This window comes from Gallinula chloropus (assembly GCF_964237585.1).
Source record: "Gallinula chloropus genome assembly, chromosome: 1".
NCBI classification, from domain to species: Eukaryota; Metazoa; Chordata; class Aves; order Gruiformes; family Rallidae; genus Gallinula; species Gallinula chloropus.
The window spans coordinates 100,178,394-100,200,886 of NC_140085.1; the positions used below are offsets into that span (position 1 = coordinate 100,178,394).

Sequence of the window (22,493 nt, forward strand, 5' to 3'; positions counted from 1 at the left end):
CGCCGCGCTGTCCCCGCCTGCCGCCGCGCCCGGACAGCCGCGGGGGCGGCCTTGCGAGGCGGCCCCCTTCTCAGTCGCCGCGGGAGCCGACAGCCGGCAGCGGGGGAGGAGCGGAGCTACACAGCGCGGCCGCTCGCCTCCAGCCCGGCCGGCTCTGCGGGGAGGCGGCTGGTGGAGGGGACTGCGGGCGCGCCGGGCGGGGCCGCCCCCGCGCCTCTCCCGCCGCCCCGCGGCATGGTCGCGCCCGCCCCGCGGCGCCCCCGCCCCGCGCCTGCCGCCCGCCCGCTCCGCCTGGGCCAGCGGGAAGATGGATGGGCACGTCCTGGGATGGATCGTCCTCCTGTGGCTCGCAGGTAGGGCCTCGGGTTGCCGCGCACGGGCGTCCCGGCGGCCCCGACGTGCCTGTGCCGCGCTCGGCGGGCACTCCGTCCTCCTTTAGGGCGAAAACGAGAGGTTGGGGGAAATGCCCGGCGGGGTGCGGGAGGGCAGCCGCGGAGGGAGCCAGTGTGGTGTGTGTGTGTGTGTGTGGGGGGGGGGGGGGGGGGGGGGTCTTTTCGGAGGCTTCTCGCGGCGCAGTTTGCGGAGACTTCGCCGAGAGGACTGGTCTCGCTGGGGACGGGGCGGGGGGTGCAGCCAGAGCCTTCTGCCTGCCCGGACCCGATCGGGGGACGCGGGGGCAAGTCTAAGGGGCCTCCGGCGCACATGTCCGAGGGGAACGCTTGGGCTGCTGTTTACCCGGGAGCGGCGGGGGGGAGAGGGGCACTTGTGGAGGGGAAGGTAGGAGCCGGACCGGGGAGGCAGCAGGAACGCGGGGGGAGCTGGAGTGTCCTTGGCTGCGGTGCAGGGAGGATGGCGACAACGCTCAGTGCAGCCTGCCCGCCCAAGCCGGGCTGAGAACAATTAGAGGAACTTCTCCTTTCCCCGTGTCCTGGCTCTACACGACGCCCGACAGATGTATGAGAGGAGGGGGCTGCTCTGCCCCGGCTTCCAGGGCGGCAGGATCCGGCCTTCCCGGTGATGGTGTAGCCGTCCCCAGGCCTTTGTGAGCGCAGGACGGGACTGCCTCCCCCAGCGCAGCTCGCCGGCCACCTCTTGCCCGGCTGGCTCTCAACAAAGGTCAGGCAAACCCTCCCTAAGCGAGGGGGAGGGGAGCCGGAGGGGAGAGCAGAGCAGAGAGCGCTGAGCGATGGGGAGAGGGCAGGGGGAGCAAGCTGAAAGGGGGCTGGGTCTGCGAGCGGGACAGCGAGGAAGGGAGAGGGTAGGGATTACAGCAGAATGAAAGCGGCGGGGCAGGCGGTAATTGGGGAGGAAGAGAGCGAGCCCTGTCAGGACAGAGGCACCATCAGCTCCTCTGAGCCGGTGCAGCAGCCAGGCATAGGCAGGAGCAGGCGGCTTTGGGAATAGCTGCAGCAGGCTGACTTAGCCAGGCAGGCTGGTTATAGGCTGAAAGAAGAAACAGGCACACTTGGATTAAGTGGCATATATTTCCCACCACCATCAATGTATCCCACAAAATAGACCTCAGGCTCTTCCCTCTTCCTATTCAGATTTAGGATTCACAAGGAGTAAATTCAGCTTTTAGTCATAACACCTCTCTCCCACCACCCACCCACCCCTTTCCCTGCTTTTTCACTCTGAGTCATCTTCAACACCAGTGCCTGCCTACTGCTCCCTTCCAGGGTTTCACGGCCTCATCTGGGGCTTCGGCAGCTTCCAGCTCATCCTCCCTCATTGCCTCCCTCCCTACCATTTGGCTGCTTCCAAATGTATCCTGCTTCACTGAGTTAGTCCGGAGTGCCAGTGCACCCACAACTATCACTCCTTTCCTACTAGCCATAGTAGTATGCTGATAAATAGCACCCAGGGACTGGTAAAGGAGTACATGGTGTTGATAAACATGACATTACATCCCTCCCTCTTTAAAAAAGGGCTTTGTTAGCTGGACATGTCTGGCTAGATCAGGACTTTTCTATCAAACTAAAAGGCTGAGTTATTGACGCCTTCCTCCCGCAGCCCGCCAAGGTAGCTTGTGATTACTGGCAGCCGTTTTAAGCATTCAAGGTCTATGCAGAGTGAGAGGTACCACTGCAGCAGGAAGACCTTCCAGTCCCCTCTAGTCGTGGGCTTTTGAGACAGGACTGTCTGCCTCTGGTGCTAAGTGCTGGCAGGCAGCGGCTTCCGGCAGGCAACAGGTTATAGCGCTGGCCGTGTGCTGAGAGATGGAGGCAGCCGCGCTCAGCCTGCTCCCTCCAGCTGCTGCTGCCCAGCCGTGGAGCAGACGATGCTGTCCTCTTTCGTGGCTGAGGGAAAGCAGGCAGAGGTCTGTGTGTGTGTGTGTACGTGTGTGCACGGAAGAGGGAGAGAGGCTAGCGAACATGGATTCAACATTTTCCTCTCCCCAGTGGCTGTGCAAAGGAATGAAAGGTCTGCATCAAGGTAAGGAGCCCTAATCCAGTCAGAGTGGTACACTCCGCCCTGGGAAAGAGAAGTGGGGGTTGGGAGGTGGAGGGGCCAGGGTAAGAGAGTGGAAGATGGGGCCGAAGCAGGGAGACAAAAGGGAGCAAGAAAGAGAGAGGCTCTCGCCCCCTTTTCTCTCCTCCTCCCTCCTTGAGGTGGGCTGAGAAATTTCTAATCAGCACTCGCAGTTCCTTTCCTCTCAGCAATAATTCCTCTCTGTCCTTTGTTTGTCTTTAATTTTTGGCTCTTGCGTTTATCTTTTTTGTTCAGCTTTGTGCATTGCGACTTATTACTGCGATTCCAAAAAAAAACCATCTGAGGTACAATGGATTTGGTTTGTCTTCCTTCTGCCTTTCTCTCTCCCATGTGCCTAAAGCTAGTGTTTTGATAACAACAGCAAAAGAATGAGAAGCAGGTCATCCTTTATTCCTTCCTGTGAAGTGGCACAGGTTAGGATATGTATGGGGCTGCGTTCTTCTCATTCTAGAAAAAGAATTTTTCAAGTATCCTTAAGCCCCTGTGTAAAGCTCGTTCTTTTAAACCCCCAAGTGCAGCTTGATTCTGGAATGAATCCTCTCCTTGTGTTTACCATTTCTGTTATTAATGCTGTAATTTCTTATGCATTTAAAACTAGAGGGAAGTGTTGCACTGGAGACTGAACTCCAGTTTTACCTATGAAATGAGCAGAGCAAATCTTTTTCTGCCTTGTGATTCAGGCTAAGCTTGGAAAGATTGCAGTTAGGAGACTGTCCCCCTTAAAATGCAATCTTCCCTCCCTGCTAAGTGATTTTTCACCGATAATTGAGCACCAGGTACCTGTTCTCTCTCCCTATGCAGAAGAGCCACTAAGTGCAATGGTACAGTACAAATGCTGGTATGTTTACTACCTGTTTTCCCAGCCACAGTTGAGGAGGGCAGGCAGAGGGGTCATGCTGGAGTTTGACTGTGCTTTGCTGTTTCCTGGCCAACTGACAGACTTGAAAAGTCAGGGAAAAGGATGGACTGTTTTATCTGCTTTGATTTAAGGTATTCATCTGACTCCCCTTGACTGGCTTCACACAGCATAAGCGTAGTGTAACTGGGAAGAAATCTCACTTTTTTTTTTTTTAACCTTTTATTCCTGTGAAATCACCTTGGGTAGGACTGGTGCCAGTGGCAATCCTGATACTATCCTGCAGACAGGTGGTAAGGCTTGGTGTTGCAAGGCTTGGAGAGACTCTTCCTATTTCTTTTCCGTTGTTCTCAGGCTTCTGGTAGTGACTAGTTGCTGAGTGATAGTTCAGGCCATTAATTCTGGGATGCTAAACCAAGACTGTAAACCATATGCCATTGCCAATTGTAGCAACTTTCATACAGTAGTAAGGGTGGATTTGATTTGCTGACTGCAGCTGAGATAATTCACCTGAAAACATCCAGGGTGAATGAATGTGTATAAGGGGCAGGTTATGAGAGAGAGTAATGAGTGCAGGGAAGCAGGTAAAGAGAGACCTGTAGCTGGAAAAGCCCATGAAATATCCTGAGCTCTTGTGAGAGCTCTTAGGCAGTCCTTGCCATTTCAGGGCTGTGTACTTCCCTAGAGAAGACAGGAGCATGGGGTGCCTGGGGGAACAGCAAGGAGGATCCTTATGGGTCTCTTCCAACTCGAGATATTCTCTGATTCTGTAATAGTGCAATATCTACTGCAGTTTGCAGAGTCTGTGGTTGTTTGACCCTGGCTGGAGGCCAGATGCCCACCAAAGCTGCTCTATCACTCCCCTTTTCAGCTGGACAGGGGAGAAAATATACATTGAGAGGCTCAGGAGTTGAGAAAAGGACAGAGAGAGCGTCACAGGCACAACAGACTCAACACACTGAAACCAGAGTCTGGTAATGAGAAGTAAAACCAGACCTTAAAACACTTCCTCTCACCCCTCCCTTCTTTGCAGACCCAACTTTATTATTTTCTCTCCTTTCCTCTTTCCCACATGTCACGTGGGGAGGGAAGGGGAATGGGGGTTTCGGTCGGTTCCTCACAAGTTGTTTTCCTTGTTAGTGGGGTGGGGAGCATTCCTCATATCCTTCCTCTGTCTCCCACCCACAGGAGACAGCTCTCCATAAGCTTCTCCAATGTGAATTATTTCCCATGGGGCTTCAGCTCTTCTTCAACTGCCCCAGCGTGGGTCCCTTCTATGGGGTGCAGCCCCTCGGTCCCAGACTGTACCAGCCTGGTCCCCCCCAGAGTCACAAGTCCCCCTAGCAAACCTGCTCCGGTGTGGGCCTCTCTCTCTTCACAGGCTGCAGACCCTGCCAGGAGCTTGCTCCAGTGTGGGTCACAGCGTCTTCCGTATGTCTCCACCCGTTCCAGCCTCTCCACAGGCTGCAGGTGGGATCTCTGTTCCCTGTCATCTTCCATGGGCTTCAGGGGGACAGCCCTCTCCACCATGGGTTTCTCCACAGGCTGCAGGGGAATCTCTCTCTCTGGCACCTGGGGCACCTCCTCCCTTCCCTTCTTCCATGGCCTTGGTGCCTGCACAGTTTCTTACATCTTCTCACACCCTTCTCTGGTGGCAAAAGTGTCGGCTTGGGATGTTTTTTCCCTCTTAAATGTGATTCCCAGAGGTGCTGTGACCGTCGCTGATGGGCTTGGCCTTGGTCAGTGGCAGGTCTGTCCTTGAGCCCAGCTGGTGGTTGCTCTTTCAGGCCCAGGTGAAGCTTCTGGCTGCTTCTTGCAGAAGTCACCCCTGTAGTCCCCATCCCCTTCCACCAGAACCTTGTCATGCAACGCCACAACACCCCTACATCCCTTATACAGAGTGGATTTAGGGTTTTTTTTTGAAGTTCCATGCTGGGAAGGCTTTTCTCCAACTGCTTTGGTTTTGCCCCTTTCCAGGTTTAAGGAGTTAGGAAACGGAAGTTCTTGGTCTTGCTGTGGAGCTGTAAAAAGCAGTGCCATGCTTTTACCTCAGCTGCAGCTGACCTATTTAGGCATTGGTTTCTTGATGACTAAAAAAGTTGACAATTAGTGGCCACAGAGCTAGGAACACAAGTCTGACAGAAACCAGACCAAGACATTCAATTCATTTCCCATAAGCCACTCAACACAATCTGATGGTGATGGCTTTTGCTGATAAATTGTGTGGATTGGATTTAATCCAGCACAAGTAGGCAAGAACGTGTACAAGACAATCTCATTGATCCCACAGGCTCTCCATTCACTTGTTTACACATCTGTTTATAATCTCTCTGACTTTTCAGTCTCAAAACCCAGATCTTGTGCTTCCTGGTTCAGGCTTGATCCACTTCTGAAAGCGTGGATGGTGTGCCTGTATTCAGCAGCGGGGGGGGGGGGGAAGAACACTTTTCATTGATGCACAGTAGCCAAGCTGCAAAAAAAAGAAAGAGAAAACATCCTTTTGCCCAACAGTTAATTTTGTCAGTGGAAGCAATAAAAGCTACCCTAGGAGCACTGCCGCTTACCAGTGTAGGTTTGGTTTTCTGCCGAAGCCCTTAAGTATAGTCTAGGAGTAGTTTTCCTGAGGTGGCTGGTTCAGGGTCCAGGGTCTGTCCAGGGACTGCCACTTCTGTCAATAAAAGTGCATAATCGGGGGATGTAACGTTGGTAGATTCATGACATCAGCTCTCCAGCCTCAGGCAAGAGGTAGTGTGAGCCAAATAATTGCAAAAGAAGATGTGATGCATACACAGATAGGGAGACCCATGCTGGCCTGAAGAATAATGTGTGCTGCCTTCTTTTGGACACAGATCTTATTTTATGGGCTAGAAGGATGCTGTCTGAGACTTAATATGCTGAACTACAGTATTTGGCTTTGCCATTATTTACAGGGATTAGTGCTTCAGATCAACTTTATTCTAACTAGGTGATCTCTAAGGTCCCTTACAACCCAAACCGTTCTCTGATGCTATTCATAAAGGTTAACTTAAGGCTGTGTAGTGAAAATAAATCTTCCTAGGAGTCCTCTAGCCTCAGGGAGGCATAGGCTGTTCTGGAGGGCAGCTGAGAAAAAAGAGCCTGAGTTATTACCTTGCAATTGCCTTCTCACTTGTACTTATGGAAGAAGGCATTTATGAAGATCAGGCTCAGAAGGCTCAAACATGCCTTTACAAATATGCCTTTTGTAATAACTTCCTGGAATTTTCTTTAATCACCACTAAAATGTGTTAGCGATAGCTTGTGTGTAATGCTGATTTTGCATGGTTTGAATGCATAATCTGAGGGTAGTTTAAGAAGAGAACCAGAGGAAGGAGACACACACATTGCCTGTGAGAAACAGACAAACCCCATACAATTACATTTCTGAAGTGAGATTGTTTTTAAGCTCTTTGTCTAAGTGTGTATATAGACATATGCACAGTCACACAAAGCCATGGGTTCTTTTTATTTTCTGAGACTAAGGATATCTGTGTTTTAAAGATGCACTTGATTAATATTTGCAGACCTTTTTTCTGGGGATTTAGAACAAGAAAGAAGGAAATCAAAATTGTCGTGTAGTCATGAGACTCCCACCAGCTAGAGTTTTTCTGTGAAAGTTCAGACACTCTGAAATTCACAATGAACAGGTTGCTTCTCTGGAGTGCAGGAATTACATTTCCATGATGACTTTGAAATAAGGGCTAATCTTGCTCTGTCTGCATTAGTCAAAACATAGCAGAGCACAATTCAGTTTCTTTTAGTCCTACTTGTATTAAAATAGACAAAAGAGCTATCACTGTACTGTCACTAAGCTTGTCATCCTCATCATCATTACAGGCTGGGAGATGAAGTGATACAGAGCAGTCCTGCAGAGAAGGACTTGGGGGTGATGGTGGATGAGAAGCTCAACATGAGCTGATGGTGCGTGCTCTCAGGCCAGAAGGCCAGTCATATCCTGGGATGCACCAAAAACAGTGTGGCCAGCAGGTCAAGGGAGATGATTATGACCCTCTACTCTGCTCTCATGAGATCCCACCAGGAATACTGTGTCCAGTTCTGGAGTCCCCAACATAAGGCCATGGAACTGCTGGAATGGGTCCAGAGGAGGGCCACGAAGATAATCAGAGGGCTGGCACACCTCTCCTATGAAGACAGGCTGAGAGAGTTGTACTTGTTCAGCCTGGGGAAGAGAAGGCTCAGAGGAGACCTTATAGCAGCCTTCCAGTGCCTGAAGAGGCCTACAAGGAAGCAGAAGGGACACTTTAGAAGGGCATGGAGTGATGGGATGAGGGAAAATGGTTTTAAATTGGAAAGGGCTAAATTTAGATTGGATATTAGGAAGAAATTCTTCACTACAAGGGTGGTGAGGCCCTGGAACAGGCTGCCCAGGGAAGTGGTGGCTGCCCCATCCCTGGCAGTGTTCAGGGCCAGGTTGGATGGGGCCTTGAGCAGCCTGGTCTAGTGAGCGGTGTCCCTGCCCATGGCAAGGGGTTGGAACTTGATTACCTTTAAGGTCCCTTCCAACCCAAACCATTCTGTGATTCTATGAACCTTTTTCACATCTTTCACTCTGCTCTGTACACAGCCCAGAGTTGTGCCCTGTGATACATCTGAGGCATTTCTCATCTTGGCTAATGTCTTAAAGATTCTTGAAGTCAGCAGGTTCTTCTTGAAGTTGAGGAAGTCCTAAGCAGACCTCTGTAATTCACATGCGTGGGCACTACTGATAGATGTGAAGCCACCACTGTCTTCAGGCTGTTGCACACCTAGTTGGCCTTTTTGATCAGCGCTGTCACAGTGGTGACGTACGGCTTGAAGCCATCCTGACTTTTTTTTTATTTGGCAGAGGAAATAACAGGTGTATAATTTCCCAGTTCAGCCATATATAATTACATATAATTTGTCTTAAATAGATACAGAGTTTCCACTGCTCCCCTCTCTCGGTCTGAGGCACTGTGTTGCTCTTACATGCTATTTCTGGAAAGGATCCAAAAACAATACTTCAGAAGTTACTGAAGAGTTTGGAATAGGATACAGAAGATGCCAGATAATGTACTGCAGGTCTCTCAGATGAGCTTGGGTTGAAAAAGAATTCTTGTGTTTTCCCAAAAGCTGTTATTCATGATACAGACGTTCACATGGGGGTAGGGTGGGGAAAGTTGGTCAGATGAGAATTTGCTAAAGCTCAGCTAATCATTTATTAAAGCAGTCCCTGGCTTGCCAAACTTATTAATCTCATTAAGATGGAAGGAGGGCTATGGTGCATGGCTAGCTGAAAGCACTGTGTTTACAAAGCAGTGTACTTCGTTCACAAGGGAGAGATTTAAATATTCACCGTGTCACTGTTTTATCCCTGAAGTTGTGGTAACATGATGAGTCACTTGATCAGCTTGTGTCACATGCTGGCTTTGGCCACAGACTGCTTGGGGTCAGGCATAGAGTTGCCAGCTGTGGGTATGACCTGGAGCCATTTTATTTTTGAGGAGTTCTTCAGTTCTTGCGTTCAGATGCAACCCAGGAAGCGTGGGTCTCTGGGTGGGAGAGAATAAGACAACATCACCACTTCGTTCACCTGAGAAGCAAGTAGTGATGCTCTCCTAGTGCTGCATGGCCCCCACATTTGTACCCTTCTAGTCCCTCCCTGGGAAAAGGAGGCCTGGCAGAAATCTCCCAGCTGCTACTTCTTGAGTTAGCTCTCTGCCTACACCTCAGGGAAGTGGAGGAGCTGCCTTATACCCTTTCCTCTCCTGTGGGAGCGTCATGTTGGGACCTCAGCTGTGTTTTGTGGTACTCTGGGGAACACTTAGGCTTCAGCGTTTGGATTTGGGTCCAGGCACTTCTGGCAAACCTAATGGCATCTCCTGTGCAGCTTCCATGTGGCACAAGTACGATACGTGGCACTCGTTAGGTGCGTAGTACAGCATTCCCGTGTGCGCTGCAGGCCTTCACGTAGTAGTCCCCAGGGTCAAATCCTGCCTAGATCAGTAGCTCTTTTGTTGGTATCAGGGACTGTCTTGCCTCTCTGAAACATGCTTTCCCCTAGGTCCTGTCCGTACTCTGTTTTTTATTGGCGTTGATGTGATTTATAGTTTGGGCATTGATCACTTGTTGGAATGAATATTCAGTGTTGGTCCAGCCTCTTCACTTTCCTTTGGTTCTGATCATGAGATCTTTTTCTTGCTTTTGCTTTTCATGTCTGCAGCTGACTCCAACTTGACCTTGTCCCTTCATGCTTGCTGTTGTCTTGCTGTTGATGCATTTATTGCTCTCTGTCTCCTTTAAGCTCCAGTGCTTTAGTCTGTGCCCTCTTTTTTCTCCCCATCCTAAAGATATCTCCTGTCGTTTCACTTTCTTTTGCCAGCTTCCATCTCTTTTTCATCTCTAGTTTCTGGAGCGGGTGGTTTATTTTTGCTGACTCCATTTCCTCTCCTCTCTACATCATTTCTTAATCTCCTGCAACCTGGCTTCAGCCCCTGGAAATTATTTTCAACTAGGCTGAGATACCTTCTTCAGCTTCTCCCAGCTGAATGTAGGTTTTCTGCTTCCATGGTTGTCATCCTGCTTTTCCTTTTGCTTTCCATACTTATCCTGATACTTAATCCTTACTCTTGTCTGTTTTCATATTTCTTGGCATTTGCCCTTCTCTCATACTGCTTCCCAACATCAAGTGAGCCTCTTTTTTTTTTGTCTTTGGTCTTTCATTCCTTCCAGAGCATCTCCTAAGTCCATCAGTCCCTCCTGATTTTGTGCAAACACCCTCTTCTGCTTTATTCCCTTGAATGTGTCCCCTTTTTCAGTGTGCAGTGCTCTGGGCAGTGGGATGTATGGTGACTGTGTGCAGGGACCTGCCATCATCATCATTTCCCATACTGGACCTGGTTTCCTTTTCTCATGCAAGCTGCCACCCTCAGGCCCTGCTGCCCCTCAGCTGCAGAGTGCCCCTGGTTCCACACCTCCTTTCTTAGGTGCCTCCTCCTTGCCTCTGGGCTGTTTCTGTGTCCACAGGCCAGCACACCCCTGCTTGCAGGAAAGTATCAGCATGGGTTTCCAGTGTTGTGTAAGCGTTGCCTTGGTCGTTGCTGCCTGCAGTACAAGAAGGAAGCAAGCAATGGAGAGCATGTGTGGGAGGTTTTGGCCGTTCCCCTGCAGGTAGATGCAGTACCTCACTCTCCCAAGGGCTCTCTGCTGGCATTGCCTTCTGACTCTTGGCTTCTCCTGAAGCTACACAAGGATGTGGCGGCAGTCCCATGCATCTTCTCTGAGGCCTTCATACATCAGCTCCAGGCTGCAGCTCTCCCATCAGCTGGTAGATAAACATTATGTGTGGAGATCCATCTCCTCCCTGGGAATGTGAAAAACTTGAGTGTTTGGGCCATTTTTCTCCACACCTCCCACATGGAGCAATTTCTCTCAGTGCTACGTGCCAGCCCTGGCAGGAGCTCTGTGATTTGGATCCACTTCTTCCTGTATCTCTAGAGTTTGGCAGAGCAGGCAGCACTAACTGGGCACCAGTGCACAACAGGCTGGGCCAGGCACTGTGTGCTGCCTGACTTTCAAAGAGGAGGTGTGATGCCACCAAAATTGAGGGGAGGTGTGATTTATTCTTCATTTGGATTGTTAGGAACTCAGGGTCTGGCCCCTGAGGCTGACCTGCTGTGGAAGTAGAGTATGGCCATCCCTAAAATATATCTTCCTTATCTGTGACCCTGCCATGGAAGCTGTGAATCATCACACCACTGTGTGAGGGTCTCTGCAGAGTGCAAGGATGCTACATTTGAACCTCCAGCCTCGTTGTACCGCGTTTTTCTTTGTGGCTGTAGGCTGTGAAAAAAAGCAAACTTACTTCTGCTGCCGCCATCCTTGCTTGCATACATTGAGGAGCTTTGCACCCTGGCACCTGAAACAGATGGACATTTTAATTTTACGTGTGTGGGGAGAGTGGTGCTGTGATGAAATGCAGTAGCTCCCTCTTCAAGCAGTGCCAAAGGCGTTTGACTCTCATGTTTTTGTCTTTTAGCTGAGGTGGAAGGGCTGCGGGTCTCCGTGCCTGAGAAGAAGAAGGTGGCCATGTTGTTCCAGCCCGCTCTGCTCCGCTGCCATTTCTCTACTTCCTCCACCCAACCAGCGGTGGTGCAGTGGAGGTTTAAATCTTACTGCCAGGACCGGATGGGAGAAGCTTTGGGTATGGCGACTTCTGGTTTACAAACAATGAGCAAGAGGAACCTGGATTGGGATCCCTACCTGGACTGTGTGGACAGCAGGAGGACGGTCCGCGTCGTGGCCTCCAAACAAGGATCTGCTGTCACTATAGGGGACTTCTATAAGGAAAGAGATGTCAGCATTGTCCACGGTAACTCTGCTACCCCAGCGATGCTTGGTGGGGGTTGGAATGGACCCATAGCAATTTGGGATACTAGAGGCTGTCGATAATGGTTCAGTTAGCTCCCTTAGAAAAGGCCTCAGGAAGGGAGCTGTCGTATGTCAGACATTTAGGATTCAACCAACCAATCCTAAACCCAAAGGTTATTTCCTCTGGCGCTTCCCTTCGTCTGACTCCATGTAAGTCTCCAGCCCTGAGACAGTATTCTTTTCCCTTTGATGAAGTGGAAGGCTTTTATTCCTGGTTGCTGTATATAGATTTTCCTTAACAAAGGAGTGCCAGCAAGAGAAGTATGAATTCAGTCTCTGTGGAATAGCTTTTTATTCCTTGCAAACTCCACTGTTTGGGGCTTTTTTTCCCAGTTCCAAAATACTAGTTTATTTTATGCTTCATGTTTGCTCAATTCTGGACTTCACCAGTTACCCTGTTGTGAAGCTGAACCCTCACAGTCTTGGGCATTGTGAAAGGAAGAGATTTCCATGGGGTGAAGTCAAATTGGGTGGAGATGGCAGGGGGTGTGGTGCGTCCCAAAACATTTGGGCTTGGAAGACTTTGTGAGAAACCCCATCTCTCAAAAGTACGTGGCTTCTGCTTGAGGCTGGAGACCACCAAGCCAGAAATGGAGGGTCCTTGGTATAGGGAGCGTGTGATCGGCCTCAGCAAGGGGAAGTGCTTTCCTTTATCTCCTTGTAACCTCTTTGGTGGATGGTTGAAGTGCTGTAGAGGAGATGCTGTCTAAGCCCTTCTTGCACGGCACGAATACTGGGGGACCTCAGGCCTTAGGTCATAGGAAGGACTGAGAGGGACATTAGTTACCGTTCTGCTCTCAGCACTTACAGAGTGAGCTGCCCCTGCAGCGTTACCTGCCTTCCCACTTAACAGCCAGAGTTGAGAGCTGCCTGTCTTTTCCCCAAGTACTTGGATACTCCAGATAACGTTAACCCCTCCTTTTAGTAAGGAAATGAGATGGATTTGGGACACAGAGATGGATGCAGTGCTTTCAACACTTCACTCTTCCTATAGGTGTTGGAGGGAGAGCCTGACTCCTCTTCTTTGCCTTTCAGATGCAGACCTTCAGATCGGGAAGTTGATGTGGGGAGACAGCGGGCTCTATTACTGCCTGATCATCACGCCGGATGATGTGGAGGGCAACAATGAAGAATGGGTGGAGCTGCTTGTGCTTGGTAAGCCCCTCTTGCCAGACTGCTCTTTGGGCAGGCGGCTGGTGTGTCTTCCCTTCTGCTCTCTCCACATACCGGTGCACCGTATTGCTCTAGGTGTGAGATCTATGTGAAGCAGTCACCGCAGTACCTTCGCCATTGCCTTGCACCTTGTGCAGTCATTCACACCTAGGCAAAGTGGGTGGCAAACACTACCAAACCAGAATAGTAATGTTTACACCCACGCTGCTCACACGTTACACAGGCGTAAATGACTACAGAAAGTGCGGGGCTGTGGAAAGTCAGAGCCCTTGCTTTTAAGGCATGAAACAATAAACTTAACACTTGAGACAGTCTTTAAAAAAAGAAGACACCCAGAAGACAGGAGATTGTATGCTTCTTGCAGTCTTTTCACATTGTCTTCATCCCACTCTTCTGACCTGTGAGGATATGAAGGAGCACTGTGTGTCAATTTGGGAAAGTTTTCTGTCTGCCTAATTTTACTTGTCCAGTTAGAGGTTTGACAGTCGTCCTAATCAGATCTAACCTGTTGCTGCCACTAAAAGGACCTGCTCTCTCTCTGTTAAAAAGCTTGGGTCTGTAGTGCGGAGGGGATACGTAGAGGCGTGTGATAGGACATGTCTGTCTAGTGCCCTTGGTCTCAGGGATAAGGTCAGAGTTTAATGGGCATTTGAATTTGGAGCTGTAGTTGTCATCACAAACTAAACCAGACTGAATGTCTTGGGTGAGAGACTGTAAGAGTGACATCACCTCCCCTCACTCCTTCAGATGTCAGTTAAGAAATGGACAGTTGGAGAATGGGTGCCTCCAGAAAACACTGTTGTCATACCGGTGCCTAAATGCACGGTGTGACAGCATCACAGGCCCAAGGCTGACCTGTGTTAGTTCAGGTAAGGTTATCTCTGCCAGGTGGCAGATGGAGCTGTTACATAGCCTCTCCAGAGCAGCTGTCTGGCTGCATGGTGATGGGCCACTGGATTTTGTCTCTTCTTCACCTTCCTGTCCAGAATTTGGTGTCTTCTCTTATCTGTGTCTACAGCAGCGCTCAGATGCCAGTGATGAAACAGTGCCATGGTAACAGGAAAAATGTGTTTTTCAGTGTGTACAGAAGACTACTGGGGGGGGGTGTGGGGGTGTGGTAGAACAAAGAACTGCCCTTTTCTGAGGTTGGCTTGATGTCCCCGGCCGCAGTTCACTGTGGTTATGCTGGGAGGAAACCCATATCTCAGGCTGTGTGACCTTGACCACATCTGGCTTTCTGTTCACCGCAGCCTGTAGGTCTGACCTTGTGCTTTCTGCAGTGTTCTGCTAAGCCTGGCAGTGGCAGGGAAGCACACTTGTCGTGGGCATACTTTGTTCTGCCTTACGCTGTTCCGTGCAGCTCCTGTGTGTTGCTTTTCCCTGGGTAGGGCGTGCAAAGGCAACGTTCCAGCTCTCGCTGCAACTCCAGGTTATGTACCCGCTTTCCTTCCTTCTCTTCCTTCACACCTTATTCTCCTTCCTTCCCTTCCCTTCCCACCTTTTTTTCTTTTTTTTTTTTTTTTTTTTACTTTCTGTCTTTGCTGATGTTTTTTCTTCCTTTTCCTTTACCTCTCTCCATTGATAGTTAAAGGAGGAGGCAGGCAGCGGTGAAAATACCATTTGTTGATGTTCCAGCATCTTCTGGGACGTTTTATATTCTATCCCACTGCTCTGCTAGGTGTTAGTGACTTTCAGGGAGACAGTGAGTACAGATGCAGGTCTGAGTGACTCCCCAGTCCTAGGGAACACGTGATAAAAGGGTTCTGTTTGCTGTTTGGCTGTTTGCTGCTCTTTGGGTGGAACCCCGTTCCCTGCTCAGAGCAGCTGGAGCAGCAGAGGGGTAGTATCTGAGAGAGACACTGTGATTCCCACAGCACATTGTTCCCTGCTGACAGTGGTCTTTCAAATATAATTTACATTGCTTATTTTGAGGCTGCTGCATGATTTAGGCATAGATTAGAATTTTAAATAGAGCAGAATGGAAAAGGAAATAGGAAAATATCCCTTCTCATGGTTTCGTATTAATACCAAGATGAGAAGTGTGTTGATGTTAGAGAAAGATACTGCTGGGCAGGGCAGTTTGCTGTCGTATAGAAACCTTGAAAGGTCTGAGAAGCAAAAATGGTAAATACCTAATAACATCAAGTGATTAATGGAAATTTGCTTAGCCAAAAGTGGAGTGCTTTTACACAGCAAATTGCACCATTAAAAATGGGTTGAAAGCTGCTTTATGACAACTTGGGAGCAATATCTGAAACCAGAGCAAATTACAAATTCTCTTTTTTTCTTAGGGAAGTGATCAGAGACACTTCCAGTGAAGTCTTAAGTAGCCAGCTAGCCTGGGTCACAATGGGATTACATGTTGGGTTTTGTCATCTGGATGTGACATGTTGTCATACAAAGAGGCTGAAGAACCCTGGGTAGCATCAGAGAAACCCATGTGCTGTCTTTGTTTCGGGCCTGTTTCAGAACAGCGTATAAGCATTTCTTTTTATCCATTTGTGCTCAGCAAAACTGGTAGGATTTATAAAGCATACCTGATGTTAAGCATGTGCTTATGTGCCTTGCTGAAAAGACCATTCAGTAGGTTTTGCTTAGTCAGGGACTTGAACCCTCTTACAGAAGGAGATTGGCTGGTAGTGAGCCTCCTGCAGAGCAAGGAAAAAATTTAAATTAAAAATTATTAATACACTTTTATTAAATATGTGTATTTTGTTGGTGGTTAGAATCTCCAAAGGGGGTCTAGCGTGCTAGAAATTGTATGAACTCTGCTTCTACCACAGCAGGACCAGACTAGTACAGAGCTTCCAGAACGGGAGTCAAGTGATGTTCTGTGCACTCCTTTGTTTTACTAGAAATGTAGAACCCTTTGCTGATACTACAGCTGGGCTGGCGAATCCGTTTGCAACTTCATACATTTTTATTTTTGAGAACTAATGTGATTGAATTAAAAAGGCTGAATCCTAAATTTAAGGAAGCCTGCACTTGTGCCTCAGTAGCTCGCAGCTGGGTGTCCCGCTTCTGGAAGCACAGCGCGTGCTACTAATGCAGTGGTTATGGGTAGTAGCCCCTGTGCAGTGCTGCTTGTCAGAATGGCAGCCGGCTGCAGCTGCTGCTGAAAGGGACTGTGGATGCAGGGTGCCTGGAGTAGCCTTCGGATCAGAGGCACGGGGCAGTGCCAGGGGGGTACCCCACGCCAGCTTCACGTGACCCAGCTCACGTCAGGCCGCAGTCTCGCTTACTTGCGCGGGATTGCGTATAACCCCTACGAGCCTTGCGGAGAGACACAGCTTACTCATCGGGTGCAGGTTCCTGTGAAAGCAGCTGTGCCGCTCCCTTCCCAATGAGGTACAGCTAGAGACCAGTGCCCACAGCTAGAGACCAATGGCCACAGCTGTAGGTAGAGCTTGGCGCACAGCTGGCTGCCCCGAAATGCGTAACTCTGTGCAAGCTCGGCACGTTTGAATGATGAGGCTTTACCTAGCTCAGACACGCTTCACCCAACAGTGGCTTCATTCCCAAGGATGTGTCAAGTTCCTGGAAGAGGTGGAAAAGTGATCCACTAATCCCACTTGTTGGTTTGATACTTGTTAGTTATCCATGTGCTTTGCCAGACAGCTGTTGCCTGCTTTTCTTTTCTTTCCCATCCAATTTGGCAGCTAATACTACATGCATCATATATTAGTGAAATGCTATTTAATAATTAATCTTCTAGAAGCTTCAGCTTCTACAGTCGTTATGCTTTAAATAACAACAACAATTAGCACTTGCTGTTTTTGTTAATTTCTGATGTCAGCTACCACTTAACATTGGAAAACTGACATCTGGTAGCTTGTATTACCAGCCAGTATTGGTACAGGCTAAACCCAAACTTTATCACGTCTAACACCCATAGGTCGGAAGGAATGTAGATACATATACATACAGCATATTGCACGGTAATTAATGTACTAATAGAGACATGCGTTGGCTTTCAGAGAGGATAAATCTCTACAGGGACGTGTGTGTATGGTGTGCAATGCTAATAAGACAGTTCTTACTCAGCAAAGTGACTCAATAGCTGGTATAAATATAGCCAGGTTTGGAGTCTCTTGCCTGCCAGGAGAGACTCTGTTATAAAAGTTGATGTCGTTTCAGAGACAAAAAAAAAAAAAAGTTCTCAGCAAAATTTTCCCTGACAAGATGTTGGTTTTAGGGTTTCGCTGTGTTTCACTGAAAAGCTGCCGGCAGCATCTGAGCCAGTCCTTGGTCACAGCGGTTGGCAGAGATGTCAGTGCTGCTGGCCATGTGTTGGGGGTGAGAGAGCCAGATCGCAGCTGGGGAGGTGTCTGTAAACAACCTCACAGTGAGGGCTCTTCGACCTTGAGCTGCGCCTTCCTGACCGAAGGTGGGTAGTGTCAGCAGGCAGAGGAAGTGATTGGCACCGGATTCCTCCGCTTAAAAATCCAGGAATGGCAGTGATGCCAGGAAAGTGGCTGGTGTCCTCACACCCCCAAAATGCTGGCTGTGTCCTCGCTAGGTGTGGGTGCCCTGCTCTGGACTGCTGTGCTGCCACTTTTGTAATTTGGGTCCAGTCCCCCTCGTGCTAGTCCAACCAACTCCTAGTTAGTTATTTTACACCATTTAGAAGTGCTACTTGTTGCCAAGGCTTTTTGCCCCTCTTTTCCTCCTTATTTGCCAGCGACAGCCACATGCTGCTCACAAAGGAGACTGGTGGGATTAAAAGACCTCTGTTACTAAGGTAGCCATGGCAACAGCTTCCTTGGAGGTCTTTGTTGCCTGCTAAAACTTTGATCTCCAAGAAGGGCTGCTGCTGTTTCTCCCTCCAACTGAAGAGAAGGATGGGAAGAAAGGATAAAGTTTACTCCAAGCAGAGGGGGGAGCACTGAGGAACTTCTCGGAGAGCTGTACTCTTCCAATAAATCTCACAGCAGCTTCCTTTGAAAAGTATGTGATTTACAAGGACCACGCTTGCTCTCCTATGCTTTCCAGCACAGGAGAGCTGCCGCTGCCCCTCAGGGCAGTGTCCTGTGCCAGGGGCCTCTTGCAGTGACACAGCTTGGCAAACTTTTCCACCACTGAGGAAAAGAATAGTTCCCTCTGTAGCTGCTGCTTCCTATGGTCCCACTGCTGCAGCTAGGGCTGCAGAGGCAGCCCTCAACAGGGACTCAAATTCAACAGTTATTTCCATATTTACCCAATATTTATCACATTTATGCAATTGCCAGTATTTACCATGATCCCTGTTTACCCAATTGCCATTTGCCTGACTGCACCTGCACCTACTTTATTCATGTCATCATTCCTTTTCAGCTGCATGGCTTACCCTAATTATTTTTGTGTCTCTTCTCTGCAGACTCTCTGCTAATTGTCGCCTTGACTCCAGATCCTCCCCGATCTGCTGCTATTTGCTCTCTCCATCACCCGCCTGCCTCCTGTGTATTAACTCCTGTCCTCGCTTGCCTTTTCTGTTTCTCTGTACCTTGTGGAGCCACTCTGCACCCTCTCAGCCTTTCCTCTCCCCCTCTTCCTCCTGCTGTCTACTGCTGTGCTCTGCTGGTGCAGACTGGGCACTCGTGGGCTCCCTCACACTTCAGGGCTGTCCGGGGCCTGGGGTTTGTGGGGTGCCTGGTGATGAGAGGCTACTGTGGGCAGGTAAAGCCCAGCAGCAGCATGGTGGGAACAGAGGTGGGAGCATGTCCCAGATCTGTGCTGGAATGAGGACAAGCTCTTAACTCAAACAGAACCTTCCCCCGGGGACCATTCTGGTAAAAACAGGGCCATCGCCTATTCCCGCTTTCCCCCTGGGTGTGTCTGCTGGGCCTTGGTGGTGAGAGCTTGCACAGAGGACATGTAGCCATTCTGGGTGGGGACACAGAGCTGCGGCTTGCTGGCCGTGCCCAGCCATGTCTCTCAGTTCCTGTGGCCCTTCCTCAGGCAGGCAGGGCTGCCACACGAGGTGGTGTGGACAGGTGGTCCCTGGCAGCCTGTTTTAAACTAAATAATTTTCTCCCCACCAGCTGCTGTGTAGCTGCAGCCCACTACCTTAACTTGTCCTTGAGAAAACCAAAACAAAATAGCAAGAGAAAAGTGAGGTGAGCTTAACGCCCATGGGAGGAGCAGCCTGGGCCCAGAGAGCTGGGAGGGTGCTGGCCATGGGTGCCATGGCTGCCTTCTGGCTGGAGTTCAAGCAGTGGGTCCGAAGGGAGGCCTTGCTCACTGAAACCCTGTCCTCTTTGCTGCAGCTTTTGGGGGCTGTGTAACCCACCATGATGCCATCCTGGGCTCCCTGTGCTGGCTGCTGCCTGGCTTTGGGGTACACCCATGCCCAGGCTGTGCTTGCTCAGAGTGGGCAGGCGAGAGCTGTTGGTGGCCCTTTTCCCCACAGAGCCGCCCTGTCCCTGCATGCCACCCCGCCCCCTCCCACTCCCCCCCCCTCGGCTGGGCGGTGGGCTGGGCACTTCTGCTCCACTTGTTGCTGGCAGCGGCGGGAAGAAAATCTCCTTCAATGAAGGGTAGTGGCAGGGAGCCTCCCGTTTCCGTGGCAACCGCTGGGCAGACATGGCTGCACAGCCCAGGCCTCTTAGCGCATCGCATCGCTTAAGGGAGGGTTATCAGTGAATTAATTCGGCCCAAGACAAGGCCCCCAGGGCTGTGCAAGCCCAGCTAGTGGAGCAGGGGGAGCAAATCCTCCAAGCAGATGGGTACTCAGTAGAGCCCCATGAGGCTGCACAAGCAGGGAAATAAATGCTTGACTGCCCATAGGTAGCTCAGCGGAACTACTTTGGTTGTCTTTGTAAAAAGTTACCAAGTCCTCAAAAAAGTTACCTCTTGAACATGTGGTTTCTCCTGGGGATCAGGAGGCATCTGTTATGGGTTGACCCTGGCTGGATGCCTGGTGCTTACCAAAGCTGCTCTATCTCTCCCCTTGGCTGGACAGGGGAGAAAAAATATAACAAAAGGCTTGTGGGTCAAGATAAGGACAGGGAGATCACTCAGCAGTGACCGTTACAAGCAAAACAGACTCGACTTTGGGAAAAATGAATTTGATTTGTTACCAATGAAATCAGAGCAGGATAATGAGAAATAAAACCAAATCTTGAAATGACCTTCCTTCTACCCTTCCTTCTTCCTGGGCTTAACTTCTTTCCCGATTGCTCTACTTCTTCACCCTGAGCAGCATAGGAGGATGGGGAATGGGGGTTGCAGTTACTTCATCTCACATCTCTGCTGCTCCTTCCTACTCAGAATGAGGACTCCTCACACTCTTCCCTGCTCCAGCCCGGGGTCTCTCACACAGGGTGCAGTTCCACTTGAACTGCCCCAGCATGGGTCCCTTCTGTGGGGTGCAGATCTTCAGGAACAGACTGCTCCAGTGTGGGTCCCCCACAGGGTCACAAATCCTGCCAGCAAACCTGCTCCAGCTTGGGCTCCTCTCCATGGGGTCACAGGTCTGGCCAGGAGCCTGCTCCAGTGCAGGCTGCACCTGTTCTGGTGCAAGGTCCTCCATGGGCTGCAGGTGGATGTCTGCTCCACTCTCAACCTCCTTGGGCTGCAGGAGGGCAACCTGCTTCACCATGGGCTGCAGGGGAATCTCTGCTCCGGCACCTGGAGCATCTCCTGCACCTCACTCTTCAACGACCTTGCTGTCTGTAGACTTGTTCCTCTCCAATATCTTACTCCTCTCTCCTGTTGCAAGTGCTGTTGCACAGCATTTTTTTCCACCTTCTAAACTATGTTATCACAGAGGCACTACCACTGTCAGTGATTGGCTCAGCCATGGGCCAGCGACAGGTCCATCTTGGAGCTGGATGGCATCGACTGTATCGGACATGGGGGCAGCTTCTAGCAGCTTTCCACAGAAACTGCCCTTGTAGCCCCCCCCCCCCGCTACCAAAACCTTGCCATACAAACCTAATGCAGCACCATAAGACCTAGCACTAGGATGGACCTTTTAAAAAGGTTCAAAATAAAGCAGGCACCTATTTGGACTTGTAAGATGGAGCTTCGGATGTTTATAGGTGTCACTTGCTTCTAGTGCCACAAATGCCAGCCTTCATTTAGCTACATGCCTCCAGCTGTCTGTCCGTTGGCGCCTGCTCTCAGGCTAGGGCTGCACGTGAGCTTGTGTAGAGATAACACATGGGAGGCAATGTCCATATGTTCTGGGTGCACGTGGTTCACGTGCACATTGTTCACATGCACACACAGAGCTGTGCAAGAAGTCTGTGTGTGTGTGTGTCTGTGTGCTGGGGAAATACTTGATACACATGTGGAACATGATCTAAATCTTCCACAGTGTGACACATTTGTTGCATGTGTTTAGTGCCCACTTGCACTCCCAAGATTTAAGTTGCATGTAAGCTGTGTACATGCCTATGTCTTGTGAGCAAAAAACATACATGAGCTCTTTTCCAAAACAAGGTAGCTGTGAGCAGTTTGGATCCTTCCAGATGGACTGCAGAAAATGCCGTGAAATTCTTTGTTAATGTAGCTGAAAATGTTGCAACAGACTGGTGACAAGAATCCTCCTCCAAAGTAGTAAATGAGGAACAATTATCTGAAGGAGCAGCACCGTATCTTTCCCTGGGGCTTCAGGAGCACCTTCTCATGATGGCGTTGCAGTGAGTACTAGGCAGCTTTGATGAGTTGCAACTGGTTGCAAAGCACTGCCTGCACTTGCAGTATGTTCACTATGGCTCCGGCAGGCATCCTTGTGGATTTATGATCTCTACAGAACCTCTGCTGAAGCACCAAGAAAAAAACCCGACAGTGGGAATTTGATTATAACATGCTTCAAGGACAGGCTAGAGACCAAGGAACTTGGGATCCAGGACATCATTGTGTCTGAGTGCAGCTTTATGCAGGACCTGAAGGGCACGTGGGGACATTGAAGGTGGCTTTCCACCACTCCTGCACTTGGCTTACCCACAGCTGCTTCTGTTACGTTATATCCACAGTGGATGTCTCTGTTCAGAGTGCAGCTCTCCTACCTTACGCGTGTCATTAAAACATACAGCGTGATCCTGGTGCTGTGAAAAGGAGTACACGGCAGAGCTGCACCTGGGGCTGCTCTGCTGAGGCACAGGGATGTGCAGATTCTAGCTGAACACCCTGCAAGGGGTGTGCTGCCTATCAGAAGTATTCCAGACATTCGGTGCCAAAGCAAACAGGCACTAAGCTGCCTTTGGGCTTGGGTTTGGTTTGTATCCTATTACAAATTGGAGGTTTACATGCTGCTTTTTTTCTTTTTTCTTTTTTTTTTTTCCCTTTTTTCTCCTGCAAAGCTATCACACAGATTTCCACCCAAATCCTTCCCTGATTGGCTCGCTTCGCTTGAGAACTGGCCTCATATCACACAGTCTCACCGAGCTGCTCATACATCTTGAAATAAGTAGCACTTCACGACTCCTTTCCTGGGGCTGTCTCTGCCATTGCAGAGCCCTACATGGAGAGCACCGCCCACAAGTGTTGGATGCATGTGGCTGCCTTGTCAAGGGCCTTGGGCTTAAAGATGTTTCACACCCATCCAGTCGACATCAGC

The 22,493-nt window shown here is 49.9% G+C and overlaps 1 protein-coding gene across 1 annotated transcript in view; it reads left to right on the top strand.

The window, feature by feature from the left end:
- Positions 1-307: 307 nt before the first annotated feature.
- The window catches only part of ILDR2 (immunoglobulin like domain containing receptor 2), a gene marked incomplete at its 5' end in the record, with an annotated part of 38,838 nt that continues 16,652 nt past the window's right edge, over positions 308-22,493 (top strand). Inside the window, 3 exons of the mRNA XM_084268532.1 lie at positions 308-353; positions 11,385-11,717; positions 12,812-12,931. Coding sequence (XP_084124658.1) covers positions 308-353; positions 11,385-11,717; positions 12,812-12,931 — 499 coding nt within the window. The remainder of the gene's footprint in view (positions 354-11,384; positions 11,718-12,811; positions 12,932-22,493) is intronic.